This window comes from Coloeus monedula, assembly GCF_965178545.1.
Source record: "Coloeus monedula genome assembly, chromosome: 8".
Taxonomy (NCBI): Eukaryota; Metazoa; Chordata; class Aves; order Passeriformes; family Corvidae; genus Coloeus; species Coloeus monedula.
Window position 1 is genome coordinate 7181288 of NC_138788.1, and position 14893 is coordinate 7196180.

A 14893-nucleotide genomic window follows, 5' to 3' on the forward strand; every position below is an offset into this window, starting at 1 on the left:
GGCCACTGTCCTTCTTGAAGTACCTTCTTCAGCTCCCATGAATCAGCAGCCTGGCTAGCTCCTCTCTCTAGTAGGGCTCCTGTGCTAGAGCAGAGTCTCCTCACTGCTGCCCTGGGCTTCCTTGGAGAGCTGGGCCAAAATCCAGGTGCCTGCCTGAGAGTGGCCTTTGACAGATTGCAGTTGTGCCTTGCAGTTCAAAGCATCTCTGGGGTGTACTCTTTGCATCTCTAGAAACGTGTTTACTCAAGTCTCTACAGAACATCAAGAAGTGGGAATTTGCTGCTTCCAATTCAAAACCAGGCATTGCCCAAGTGCAGCACTCCTCTTCCCACAGCTTTCCAAAGTGGCATTATATGAGGCTTCAGAGGTCTTTCAGTGGTGGAGGGGGAGTATGGAGAGGTACATGCTGGTGTATAGGTTTTATAGGTGGTGTATATGAGCTTTGGATGCACACAGAAACCTGTGATTTTACTGCAGCAGGAAGAAAAATCCCTAAGGTCACATAACTGTGGCCTCCATCCTTGGGCATTTCTTTAAAGTCACTCCAAAATAATCAACTTTTTAAACCCAGTTTCCTAGCCTGGGAACAGGAGACAGGCAGTGCACTATGTACTGCCTTTTGGACAACATATGATGTGTTCAAAGCAGTTTCTGTTTTGGAGGTTTAAAATACTATTTTTCTTTTAGCCATGTTATGTGAAAACTCTAAAGCATGTTGCTTGCTGGGCCTCAGCAACCAGAATTCAGAAAATGTCTCTCAAGTTCAGGGGAAGAATATTTACAACTGTGTGAGACATCTCTGGGTTTTATGTTGCGCTGAGAAGATGCAGCCTGATTTGGCTAGTTGCACTTCGAATTTAAATTTAACTTAATTTTTACAACAGAATCTGATTTTTTTCCTTCTGGAAAGAAGTGCTAATACCATGTAAAATACACTGGTTTCACTTGGAGAGACTTTGGGGTTTTATCTGGAAGAGATTAGACTGCTAATCTTCATTACAGTGAAACATGCTACTAGGAACAATGGGAAAGGTTAAAAACAGCAGTCTTGAGGCAAGCTGCTGATTGTTCATATTTGTGCAGAAAAATATGGTTCCATATTTACTAGATGCTTGCTCTGTGTTCATCCTAGTAAAAGATCCTCCTGCGGGCCTTAATACTGCTGCTATTTTACCTCCCATAATGAATATTCAAAAGCTGCAGTCATTGAGGACTCAGGTGGCAAAAATAGTAAGATGATTGAAGCAAGCCTTGACATAAAAGCCTAAAAGTACATTTCCAACTACATGGAAATAGTGCCGATTTCCCTTTCTGACCACGTAAATGAACGGTGCCAGAAAATCTCCCATGAATTTAATGCCTGTTTCACACACCAGTGTGATTGCATCTTTCTTTCAGTATGATGTGTTGTAATAAGTATGTTTAAAAAAAAAAAAAAAATAGGGGGGAAAAATACAACAGGGCTTTCTGTAATCCTCTCTCACAAAATGTATTGGAATTGAAAAATGGGTATAAAGGACACACTGTTAAGATATGGCAATGCATGCATTGTTTTCTACATAATGCAGTCAGAGTCTCCATGGTAGAAAGAAATTTTTATTTTATTTTTTTTGTCACCATCAGCAGTTAACCTAAAGTAGGAGCTGCTCCATTTCGTTATAGGTTAAATGGCTTACTACACAAAACTAGCTGAGAGATGTACAACATTAACACTGCTATTTTTAATAGGTTTTAAAAACGTGCTTGAAGATTAGTGATGAGAAAACAATGCAGCATATGTTATTGTTCTGGAATTTTTTTAATAGAAAGCGCTCCTTTTCAGCATTCCCCCTTCAGTGGAGTCACTTAGGCACTTCCAGCTGGTGGCAGGGGATACAGCCATAATACAGCTTTCTCTGTCCCAGCTGTCTTTTTCATTACGTTAAATGCATTACGATGGCTGCACTGTTTTACAAAGGTGCAGGTGCAGAAAGGTATAGGAAGAAATCTGCAACTATGTGTTTTTGTAGTGACTGCAAGCTTCTGCGAGATCTCTGAATCCTGAATGTGTTCCTGGCTCTGGTCACAGATTTCCTTCCAATCACTGGAACATTTGCTGTAAGGGCTGGCTAAAGGTGCCCGAGGAAATCACCTTTTACAAGGGAGCATTGTTGTAAAGGATTTTTAATGCATTATGGCTCACGCAGCATCACAGTTAAAGAAAAACAGGGATTTAGAAATAAATGCTGAGGAAGAAACTGAGAAAAAAAGAAAACACAGGAAAAGATCCCGGGATCGGAAGAAAAAGGTATCTAGATCTGTGCCAAATTCTGAACAGGGATTCTTTTGTTTTAATTTTCTTACCTTGCAATTGAAGTATCAAAGCTTGTTCTTGCCTGTAACTTGGTAGCTGTCGGAGTAATTTGTTAACATTGTAAAATAGCATTTGTAACCACGGCTGTGGGGTTTGCAAAGCAATTGAATGTTTAATTGGAGGTTAGTTGATTGCAGTGATGATGCAGAAGGTGTGCATTCATTTCCCACTTATGTTACTGTGATATGCAAACTGTCTGTGAGTTGGAAATAGTTTGTAACCATCATGTGAGGTTTAATGCTGAGCTTTCTTGTAGGTTTAATAGCAAAGCATAGCATAATAGTTTAGTCTTACATACATGTACTTAAAAGGGATGTGTGTAGAGGCAGATTTTTTTTCTTTGTGTTGGGACTGTGTCACATGTCTGGCTTCTGAAACATCCATTTTTGGGATAATGTTACAGAAATAAGGTGTTTCAGTGTTTCTCTTTTTTCCTAACGGTGAGCTGTTTTACAGAATTGAGCTGTAACAGTCTGTTATTAGCAACTTTCTTTTGTTAGGGAAATACGTGGCTGAGATTACAGAGCCTGGTTTTTCTCTGCTGTAGATTTGATTTAGCTGCAGAAAACCCTTCAGCAAACTAGGATCTGAAAAATTCAGTAGGCACTGCATTGCTCATTGTTCAGGTCAGGAGCCTCCGTGTGATTCCAGGCTTACTGTTTCTCTCTAAGGTATAAAGCAAAATAGTTATGGTTTGTGGCATAATGACAGATAAAGAGGCCAGCTACTTTGGCAGCTCTGAGGATATGTCCTTATAAATGACATCTTGTACTCTGCTCCGTAGAAATAAGGCCCTGCCACGATTTCTTGTCTTTGGCTGTATATTATGATAATTTTTTCAAGAACATATCAAGGAGCCAGTTGTCTTTACAGAAACCTGGGCATGTAGTATTTCTGTGTGCCTTTGTGAAATCCCCCTAAGGGGGGGATTGGATAATCTTCATATGCTCAGAGAAGCAGTGCATGTGCTTCCTAAACGACATGTAGATTTCCTCTAACATATGTGCATCCTTTGGTTGGGCGAGAGTCAGCATTTCCCTGCCCTTTCCTCTTTTTCTCTCTGCTGTGGCAGTACTATCCATGATGAAAGCACTGAGAAACCCACTGCCTTCTGTTCTAGCCAGCACATTAGGAGACTCTTAACATGCTGCAGTACATTTGCTGCAGCCATCTACACTGTAGGTATTTTTTCTGTGTGAATGTATAGATCTTCTGAATCATCTTCCAGGATAAAGGACAGTATAAAGAAGTTTCTGTCTTTGAGGTGAATTTTGAGATGCTGCTGTTTGAAACCAGCCTGAATTAGTAATATTTTTCTTGCCTGCTGTTTAGGTTACGTGCAGGTTTGTAATGTTGTTGTCAGGGTGGGTTCCCCCCGCCGCAGCTGAAAATGACCGTAGCAGTAAGGAATTAATTGTAGGCGCTGTCCCCTCAGCCCATATTTACCTATGGCTTGTGAGCTAAAATGTGCAGTCTCTCAGCTAACTCTACTCATGCTGCAGGAAGCCCACGTTGTACTTGAAGTGCTCAAGTTTAACAATAGCGTGCCCAACCAGATCCATGCACTGTCTTTGTGTGAGGGAGCTTCCTCACAACTCAGAATTAGAACAATATAGAAGGGATACAGCAGTGAGAGGCTCTTGATTCAGTGAGGTGAGACAATTGCTTTGTGGACAAAAATGCTTTATTGTTTATACAACACTGCTGTAGAGAGGAAATCTCTCAGCAACCAGAATGGCACATGGATAAATATCTGTCTATTAATCTCAAATATATGGATTTCTTTCAGCATTTTATTTCTGCCTCTTAAGAGTGAGAGAAAATAGAGAGCTTTTGCTCCACCAGATGCTTTTTTTGGGTTCTCCCCCCCCCCGACCCCTTCGCGTCAGACTGGAATTTGGTAGCTTATTCCAGTTTCTTTCTGAGTTTCCTTAGGACTCTGCAGATTCAGGACAGGTAGAGGTCCTCTCTAGTAGGAGAATGGAGCAAAACCTAGGAATTGCTTCACTTAACTCTCATTCATTTGGGCACCAGTTGTCCCACATCAAAGACATGGTTTTGTTACCCAGTACATGGGGCGTAGGAAGTCCAATAATTGTGGTTGGCCATTTTGTACTTTCCTGACTATTTAAAACATTTTCCCCCCAAATTTTCCACTATGAGTTGTGAGTCACTTCTTGTTCCTCTGCACCACCCACAAGCAGGCAGTACTTGGGGATTTTTTTGTTGATCACATGATACTGCACAAAGCTTACCCTTTGCTTAAGCAGCATGCAGAAATATCCTTTAGAGTCTTCCAATCACATCGGAACAACAAAGAATGCTAATGGTTCTGGATAATTTATACAGTAAGGAGCCCAAGGCAACCAATGGTTAGAAAGTAAGGCTGGTGGGATGAGCCAGTGTCTTAGCCTTGTATGATACTAGCAACAGTCATGCTGATTTATGTTCCTGTTTAGTTGGAGGATGGCAGTCCGAGGGTAATATTTCACTGCTTTTGACTGGTTAAGCAATTTACAGTGTAATAATGTTCCTGTGAAGGCTTGCTTCAAGACTTGTATGAGAGAAATGACCTTTTTAAAAACACACACAAAACAAAAACCTGTATTATGTCCCATCCCATTTAATTTCAAGGTGAGATATTTTTGAATTGCAGCACTTAGCTCTGTAGAGAGGCTGTGCTTCTGTACCCTATGGCCCCACCACTCTGTTTGCCTGCATTCAGGACATTCCAGTCATTAGCCAAAGGATCTAAAAGATTCAGAGCTTACCCAGCTTAACTCAGGCAAGAGAAAGGAATGGGGCCAGCAAGTGAAGGATCTACATTATACAGGTTTCCCATTTATTCTGTTCAAGTTTTTATTACAGCTTCATGCAGTTCTGCCTCTGGATGGTTGTGCAGTGTCCTACACTGCAAATAGTTTGAGTACATCCAAGGGCACACCTGAGCTTTTAATGGTATCACAGAACAAGCCAAACCACTCTGAAAAGTAAGTGATGGATAGGATGGCTTGCTTGATACTTTACAGTGCAGCTCTGTCATGCATAGTTTGGTTTGTGAAAACTGGAAATTGTTTATCCTGTAATAATGTCTGGACAGCAATTGGTTGCTTAGTCAGTGCCTTTCCTAAAATAAAGGTGAAATCTCTGAGGAGTTTTTTGTGTTCTCTGTTCGGTACCTAGCAGAAGAGAAGGACAGGTCTTGGCTCATACTCAATGATTTATGTTTTATACAATATTTAGTAGGACTGAAGTGGTTTCCATTTGCGTGCAGTGCTCAGGAGCTCTTGTGTTCTTTGGGAACAGGGAATAATTTGATCATAATGCAAAGCCTGGCTGCATGCTGTCCCTGAGATGTTAAAGGCTGTTGTCACAGCCCTGCTGCTGCAAACTTGTGGGCAGCAGGGAAAATAATGGATGCCAGTGTCACAAATCCTGCTAATTTCATCATAAGACTCATGGTGTTTGAAGGTTTTACTTAACTCTCAGGTATGCTGGAAAAAATTGCCTTGCAATTTCCTAATGGATATAAATTGAAATGCTGTGTCAGGAATGATCAGCCTGTAGGTGTTGCAGCTGCTCATGTGGCTTTGAGGAGTTTGTGCATCTTCTGGGCTGGGCTGCCAGCTCCAAGGGCCTGTGAGAGATGTCTTGGGCATAGCAGAGCTGGGAACACCTCCCAGGGGCAGCGGGACCCCAGGAGGGCATCATCGTATCCTAGCTGGGAGATTCCCTCCTTTTCCTTTCCCCTCAGCTCTCTCAGGGCTGTCAAATGTTTTACAGATCTCAGCCATGTGAAGGTTTTAGTACAAATGTCAATTTCATGTGCAGGCAAGTCTAACAGGTAAAGCTCTTAACTCAGACAATAAGTAAAAATCCCCATCCATTTTTTTTAAAGTAGCTTCGTTGTTTATAAACAAATCTTGATTAGAGATCTGTCTCATGGCTTCTGAACAGTTGAACTTGAGCATAGTAGAATCTAGACAAATTGAGTACAAGTAATTTTTCTTTAACTCATTTGTGTTAAAGCACAAACCAGGCAGATGTTGCTCTAACATCTGGGAACATGACCTATGGTAAGTGAGAAGATGGTTTAGATTAAGGGTCTGAAAGAAAAATTAAGTCAGTGAATCTTTTCTAGGTGTGAGGAAAATTCCAGCCATATCCTTGATTTTAGACATGATGTTCTGTCAGAGGCAAATGAAATAGAAAGGTATTTTTGATAGATGTTTAGGGGCACTGGTGGATGGGATATCTACTAACAATGCTGTATTCTTACCAGCGTGGAGCTTGGTGGTGAAAGAGTTTCTATTCAGCTGGAGAAACAATTCCTTCTCTGAAAATGACCCCTAAGGGACTGAAACTATTGCGTTGTATTGTGTGGGGAGCACTACAGCATCATTTGAAGTGGGCACTGCTCAGCATTACTTTGTTGTTTATAAACCCAGAAAAAATTTTGCGCTGTTACATTTTTATTTAGTCGGGCTGAGAACATTTACCTTTTCCTTTTCACCTTCTTGGTGCCTCGGGGTTGTGCTGTCACAAGGGATGGCCATTAGTCACTATGCAAGTGTCACTTTGGGTTATAACCTGTGTTGTGCAAAATGCTGGCAGCTTGTGGAGGGAGGGGATGAGCAAGAGGAGGGAGGACCAGCCATGGGCGGCCTCGCTGTTACAGAGAGGTGGCTGCATGACTGGATTTACAGCTGGACTCTCAGGCAGTGTAAATCAATACTGTTGCTATTACCTGGTTGGTATTAACACAGAGTCTTTTATCCTGTTTTTTCCACCCAGGCTGAGTTGTTTTTTTGGTGTTTGGTTTTTTTGTTTGGTTTCTTTGGGATTTTTTTTGAGAGTTGAGGGAAGGGGAAATGGGATGCTCTTGAAAGTAAAAGAAAATTCCAAGATGGTTAGTGAACAGTGATTTAAGAAGAAAAAAATTTCTTATATGATTATGAGTGTATGAATATTCAACCCTGTGCCAAAAGTCAAAACTCTGCTAATTTCAAGCTCTTAACTTGCCTGAATTGATGGCTTCAGGATAAGTAATGCATACTTTGATGCTATTCCCTTTGGGCGTTTACTAAATGTTTGTTACTGTGAGCCAAAATACTTGTCAACTAGTGGAACTGACTGAGCACCTGCTAAAATTGAGTGTTAGACTCAGTCAGACCTAGTTTGACTGGAACAGGCTGCTGGGGGGAGGAGGTGAGTTGAGAACTAGGCTCTTGGTGGATGATGTGGAACATGTGTGGATGGAGGAAAGAAATAGAGAAAAAATAAAGTCTGAGTTGTAAGCTGTATTAAAAAAAAAATTACTTCTCACACAAAGCCTGATGTATTCTCACAGTGATTTGCCTGAAGTTCAGATAATAAAAGGCTGGATTTGCTGCTATTCAGGAATTTGTGCAGCTGTTTAGGCCACTGGTAGAGTGGTGTCAGGGATTTTCTGGCTGAGGAGTGGGACTAGCACAGAAGTGCCTTGTGAAGGCAGAGCACGGGGCCTGCAGGGTTTGATGGGCTCCAGTGTTCCTGTCCAGCTGGAAATCTCTCTGACCTTTTAGCACCCTATAAAAAGAATCCCTCCCTGTTAGACTGGGACGTGCTGGGGAGGCACTTCAGGTGATGAGCTTATGGACCAGCTGCCCCACGTTGTTCCTCACCTCAGTTACCTAACGCAGGCTACACCCATGTATTTTAAATCCAGAACTATACATGCCTTCAGAGGATAATTCAGTGTGTGTGGGACAAGTTAAAGGAATGCCCTCATTTTCAAAGTATTGAGTGTCCTCCAGCCTTGCAGCTTCAGCTCTGGGCATTCTGCACATCAGGCTCTGATATCTCTGGTGGATGTATGGGCTCGTGTAACACTTTCAAAAAATCTTTTTATTGTGTCTCTTGCCTGATGTGGTATTGTTGTGGAGTTCTGCTTGGTTGACCAGTGCTCTACAAGGTGGGTAATTAGTGACCAGCATGGAAGAGATCAGCTTCTCTTTTTATTTTTTACAGCGATCACTGTGTGGTGACTTGGAAGGGAAATCCAACATTATATTTCTTTAGTATTTATTCAAGGAAGACTAATGTGGAAGGGAGAACTAGATTGAAATAAGAAGATAACTAGATGAAGATTGTCTTGTTAATTGAAAAGAAAATTCACTCTGGGATGTGTTTTATTTTTTTATAAATCATAATTTTGCCAATAAACTGAAAGCTATGACAGTTTAGTAATACAAATTCATCCCATGTAAGATTTATTGTCCTAAGATTTACACAGGCAGTTGCCTTTGTATTATGTACCAGAACTAAAACTTTATTTTGCCTTTTTAGTTGCAGAAAGACACGGGACATGTTGTACTTCATAGTCACCTTCATCTGAAAACTCTAGACAACTTCTTATGATTTTGTTTTAAAAACATAAATTATGTGTTTTACCCAATGTTTTGTTTGTTTAGCTGTGTTCTAGTCACAGTTTTGGATTTCAACTTACTGGGCAGCTGAATGCTGTGCTATCACAGTTTAATTATCAATTTTAAATCTCAGTTTGAGAATTCACTTCAGCATCTTTCTATTTTTTCATTGAAAATCCTTCAGAATTAGAGAGAAAAGTCCAAGACAGAAGGGTTCACTTCTGTTTCTGATACCCTAGTCCATATTTATGCAATTTAAATCAAGGGGATTTTATGAAAGAAGTTACTTCTTGATAAAAGTGGTGGAATCCATGTCCTCTAATTGATTGCTAGTGAGTGCAAGCAGGAAATGAAGGTCTGTACCTTAACAGGTATCCACTACCCCATCATGGCAAGGTATACAGACACAAGGTCTACATTTATTTAATGGGTGCTACATGACACATATCACAGAGCCTGTTGGAGCTACCTCAACATCATCTCTACCAGTGGTATTAAGCCTGATGTCTCTGGCCACCCCATCTCTACCAGGAGCCAGTTAGGCTCCTGAGTGTGCCTGGTACTTCACCCATTAAATTAATAATTTAAAATACAAAAAATCCCCACTGTGATCTTGTCACTTGCTTCCCCTGTGAAGAAAGAGACACCTGGTTTGGTGGAAGGTGTCCCTGCCCATGGTAGGGAGGGTAGAACGGGGAGATACCTGAGGTCCCTTCCAACCCAAGCCACTCCATGAATTGCATTCATGTATTCCACACTCACTTGTAGTCATGTATTTGTAATATCCCTATAAGTACAAGTGCATAGATGATATAAAGATATGTCAGTTGTTTGTACTTTTGAAAGCAGAAATCCTGTCAGCTCAGCTCTGAGCCACAGGCCTGTCCTTAACCCTCTGGCCGCTGCCTCTTCAAGTAAGATGCTCTTAAGTACCCAGGCTCTGCTGGAGAGAGAGAGGAGAGTCAGAAGAGGAGACAGGTAGCTGAAGTGTGAGTGCCAGGAAGGCATTTCCAGGAGCTGCTGAAGTGGCTGCTTGTGCATTATCATATTTTCAAAGCAGATCCTTGAACTCTGATAGACTATGGGCAGCTAGTAAGTGATACACATCCAAGTACTTGCATGGTTCCCTAGTAGTGAGGAGAAACCACAGGGTGTAAGACAAGTACCCCCCTGCACTAATGTGATCTGCCAGGCTGGGGATGGTGCTCTGGTACACAGCTGCTTGTGTGGCATCTTTGTGCTCTCATCAGCCTGTGTACCAGTCCTGCTGCCCTCTACAATTACAGGCTTTACACACAGCTAAACATCTGTAATGCACGTACAGCATGGGTTTGTGTGTGTGCAGGGCAGGAGCCGGGGGGAGCTGGGGGTCAGGACCTGGCTGGGACTCCCCACCTGTGTGTTTTGTAGCAGTCCATCCACAGCCCTGAGTCGGGCATCTCCAGAGTGTCCCTGCTTCCCACAGTGAGTCTCTGTTAGGGGGCACTTACCCTGGGAGAGGTGGCGTGGTGCTGCAAGGGGTTTAATTCCAGAGGAAGCGTGTTCCCTTTGCAGTGGATCCAGGAAAGCCTGGCTCAGCCCAATGCCAGAGCTGTTGGCCAGGCTGGGTCCTTAGGGAGAAGCTGTCCACAAAGTTGTTAACGGCGTTTTCAGAAGTGCCGTGGCTGTGTATAAATATTCTGTTTCTTCATTTCTGTAATTTACAGTGTGATCCTGTTCCATTGCTGTCATTAATTCCTAATGGAATTATAAATCCTATTTTTAATGAATAGACATTTTGAAAAGAATTTGTTAGATCAAAAAGTTTAATGGTCTTTTTAAACTTCTGTCAAATTTCCTTTAAAATTCTTCAAATTACAGTGTCACCGGCAATTTCTGCATCACATTCTGAGTTCACAAAGCTCAGAACAATTCACGAGTCAGTGCAGTTGTTGATATCTAACCTTTCAGTTAGAGCACCCTTGTTTGCATAATCTACAGAGCTTTCCTTAAAGGCAGTATAATAAAGAGATACCACGTGGTGCTATCCTGGCTGTGCCCTCTAAGAAACCCCACTTTTATCTGCCCTGATTGTTGTTAGAAGATACAGTTGTGGAACTCACTTTCTCTTCAGCACATTGGTTCATTTTCTGGTGAATTGTAAATGTCAAGATGCAGAATAACTCCATCATTGACTTCCTTTAGTTGAACAAGATTTTCACAGGTAGCTGTGCTGATGTCCTTCGCTGTGTTCTCTCCAGATGGGTGAACTTGAGGACGTGCTCGGCAGTGTTCTCTGGGAGCTTGTAGAAAAGCAGAGTTGGGCAATATCCATTGGACAGGTGTTCCCTCCGCTTCCCAACATGAATTTATGGAGTATTTTACTAACAGAAGGCAAAGGTGGAGCTGAGGCACTGACTGTAGTTAGCTACAGTCACTTTTCCAGCGTTGAATCAGAGTGTCTTATAAATACAGGCATTCAGAGCTTTAGATGAAACTCCTTCAGAGGTTGAATAATTTTATTTTCTCCCACACAGCTTTTTTTCTTTCTCCCATAACTGCATTACCACTCCTTCTGGACCCCTGCTAGGGTATCTCTGGAACTGCAATCATTTCCCTTTCATTAATCACTGGCTCAATGGTGAGCATTTGCAACCATCCCAACAGCTCAATGTACCACTGGCCCATGAGGAAATAGCGGTGTCTGAGTGCTCTCAGTAACCTGTTCTCCTGCTCCCTTTGGATTTGTATGAATCTGGCAATCACCTCTGAGGGGCCAGTTTTCATGCTTAGACTGTAGGAAAGTGAATACAGATATTATTCAGATATAGACTCTGACCAGCCCCTGAAGCACAGGTGGGTAAGCCCAGCCAGGGTGCTCTCTATGCCTGAGGGGAAAGATCTCCCCAGAGGAGAGGGATGTGCACCAAGCACCTCATGGTGCAGCAAGTCAGAAAAGAAGCTCAATCTGTGTGTGAGTAAATGCAGCATTTTCCCATAGTGCTGAGGAAGCCTCTTTCAAAACAAGCCTTTTTTTTTTTGGCCAGGCAGTAACAAACAGTATGTTCTGGAGGGTGCCTATGGACAGCTTCTGCAGAACAAAACTCTGAAAAGTTGAAACATCCCATGGTGAGATACTGCTCAGAAGTGAGTGGCAAAGGTTTCCTCTATTACATTTTCACCATCTAAGCAGAAAAAACATCTTCGAGGAGAATTGGTGAATGCACTGGATACCTGCAGTCCTAGTTTTTCTTGCCACTTGATTTAATTTGAAACCACCAGCACTTTGAAGCTGTTAAACATCAAAATTCTGATAACTAAAGACTGCTGTTTTTCTACCAGTCTGAAAAGATTAAAAAGATGATGAGAGGAAAACATGTCTCATGACAGTGGGTGCACAATCAAAGTTTCTAAGTAGGGCAGCCTGAGGAGCAGCCAACGCTTTTTAACAGTTATGGGAAAGTGTATGTTGTTTGATGTTCCTATCTGATATTTTTCTGTCTACCTTTTTTTGTACTATCAGACTGTCTGTTTATGCTTAAAGAAGGCTCAAGAAATGTTTTGCACACTCAGCACACACTGCCCACATAAAAGAGGAAAAGTATGAAAACTTCCAAGTCATCCAAGCAACAAACAAAGAGTAGGGGGTTCACCACTGATTCTTCTAGTTTGATGTTAAACAGTTTATTTAATCGCTGGGGTTTGTGTCCATAAACACAAACATGTATCTCCATGCTTTTGTTCTTGTGCATTTTAAGGATCACTTTGAAATGGCAAGCACTGGCTATTTTTCTGTTCTTGATACAGAATGTATTTTGCATGTCTTGCATAAGGATCATGGCTACAAAATAAGGCCGGGGCAGGTTTTATAGCTTTTTAATGACCTCTGAGCTGCTGAGTGCTGTCCTGGTGTGTGACCTATTGGTTGTGTCCACAGCCCTCAGGAACATTTTTGCTTGTGTCTTACCATAATTCTGGAGGAGAAATAAGTTTTTTTAAGAATTTTGTGCTTTTTGAAAAGCTTTTGGTGGAGAGGAAGCATGCCTGGTAACAGTTCTAATTATGGTTCTTGGTATTCAGTATAAATATCCAATTTACTGTTATTTAGATTAATTTTTTTAATGGTACACCAAGCCTTTGATTAAAGGCTGTTTTAGAAAGACTGATCATATTCTTTAAGTTACCGATAGAAACCCATATTGTTTATGAAGATTTTTTAAAGCTCTTTCAGAATTTTTTCTGTTTAGCCCACCTAATATACAGGAAAGTTATCCAAATCCTGGTTTCAGAAGTGCATGAGTTTAATCTGAAACAGCTAAATGTAGTGTATTTTATAACGTTGTATGTATCTTCTTGTTGGCCTACGTGCTTGTTATCCTTGAAGCTAAACTCACTGAATTGTGGTCAAGTCAGAGGTCCAATTAGCAGAACCACTGAACATATGCAATAAATTCAGTTTGAAAGGCCACATGCACAATCTGCCTTGGGTTGGAAAGCCAAGAGATGCTGTGACCAAACAAGATCCGCAGGGAAGCTGGTCAAAATTGTAGCCCTTTGTTCCCAACAGCAAAGCTTCCCCTTTCTCCTTGTTTACTACCAAATGCAAATGAGCAAACAAGGCTGGTGAACTTTTAAGACCAGTCAGTTTGAAGGAAGATGAGAAAGAAGGAATGAAAGGATTAGAAAGGGCCTTGATGTTGAAATGGGAGCAGCGTTTGGATGGGAACAGCAATGGCAGAGAGGGAAGGAGTGATTGAGGCAGCTGTCCCAGAAGTTTGGGTTTATTTTGGCTGTAACTAGGTGGTGGGAGATGAACTCCTCATTCTGAGGAGCTCCTTACTAACTCACAGTGTTTTCTCAATGCCACGTCAGTAGATAAAACCTGGGAGAGAAGGGAGCAGAACAGGAAGGACAAAGCCAGCAAAAATGCAGCCTCTGCGGGGGCCTGGGCTCCAAACCCTGCGGAGTTCAGGGAGGGCTGCAGTTCCTCCCAGGCCAGTGCAGGCAGGCTCTCTGGGCAGCAGGGGCCATGGATGGCTGATAACGTGGCCAGGGGGACATCTCTCTTCCATGAGAGCATCCTCTGTGCTGCAAGTGAGCAAGCAGGGATCTGCCTGCAGGGCTACTGCTCTGAGTGCAGGGCTGCTGGGGGACTGCAGTCCTTGCAAACCTGCCCTGCCCAGGCAGAGATGCTGCCTTGGCTGGGGGAGGGATTCAGGCCTCCAGGTAGGCAAAATGACAAAAACCCTCTAGCTCTGTATAGCATTTAATTGTTTGGAGGACATCCAAGCAATTGCATCTGATTAAGTCCTTGAAAAGATAATATCACTTATCTGTTATCTGGTTGCATGAATTTACACGGGGGTATGGAATTTACACAGGGGGTATAGAGTCTAGTGCTTTGTCAAGGTCCACCTCCAAAGAGTTAACCACAAATTAATCGGGGCTTGTCAGGTTTAAGGTATTTCTGGTACAAAGTCGAGCAATTAATGTACGCCCACAAAATATCAATTGTTCCCTGAAATTGTAGTCTGCTAACCAAAATATATTCTTTTTAATTCTTAAAGTTTAGGGGTGAAAACGAAATTCAGCTCAATGTCTTTCTTCTTGTCTTAGTGTGTTTCTTTTTCATTTGCAGTAAAATTTTCTCACATTTTCTTGACAAGTCAAAATCTCTGTCCTAGTTTTTGCAAGACATGCTCTCTGTGCATTCCTGCCTGTTTCCTAGAAAATAGTTGTCCAGATGAGTTGCCTGACAAAGCAGCAAAGGTCATATCCCAAAAAGGAAAAAAAAAAGTCACAGATTATATTCATATTCAAACTTAACAGTATCTTAAGGAAAGGTTAAGGAAATACACAAAAGGAAAAATAAAAGTGGAGGGGAAGCAGGGAGAGATTGGGGAAAGCTAGCCAGCAAAATCCCTGCCAGAGCTTCTGGAGGCTTCTGACTGGAACTTTATAAGACGTTGGGTCCTCCTGTTGGTTCACTTCGTCTTAGTTATTCAAAATAGCCTCTTTTCTTCTTTTTTTCTTTTTTTCTTTTCTTTTTAAGTATGCATGCATGCTAAGTAGTGGCAGTTGATCTCGTTAATATCAGTTATTTTATGCATTTGTTGTTCAGATGAAGATTCAGTCCTGTGCCTCTTGGATAGTT

General features: G+C 41.8%; 1 protein-coding gene across 2 annotated transcripts in view; it reads left to right on the forward strand.

Annotated features, from left to right (window-relative positions):
* Positions 1–14893, forward strand: part of ANK3 (ankyrin 3) — a gene marked incomplete at its 5' end in the record, with an annotated part of 290725 nt that overhangs the window by 92655 nt on the left and 183177 nt on the right. Inside the window, one exon of one of the 2 annotated variants that reach the window (XM_082286215.1) lies at positions 2174–2287. The exons of the other annotated variant lie outside the window; for it this stretch is intronic. Within the exon in view, the coding sequence (XP_082142341.1) occupies positions 2174–2287 (114 nt within the window). Of the gene's footprint in view, positions 1–2173; positions 2288–14893 lie in introns of those variants that run through there. 2 annotated transcript variants of the gene reach the window in all.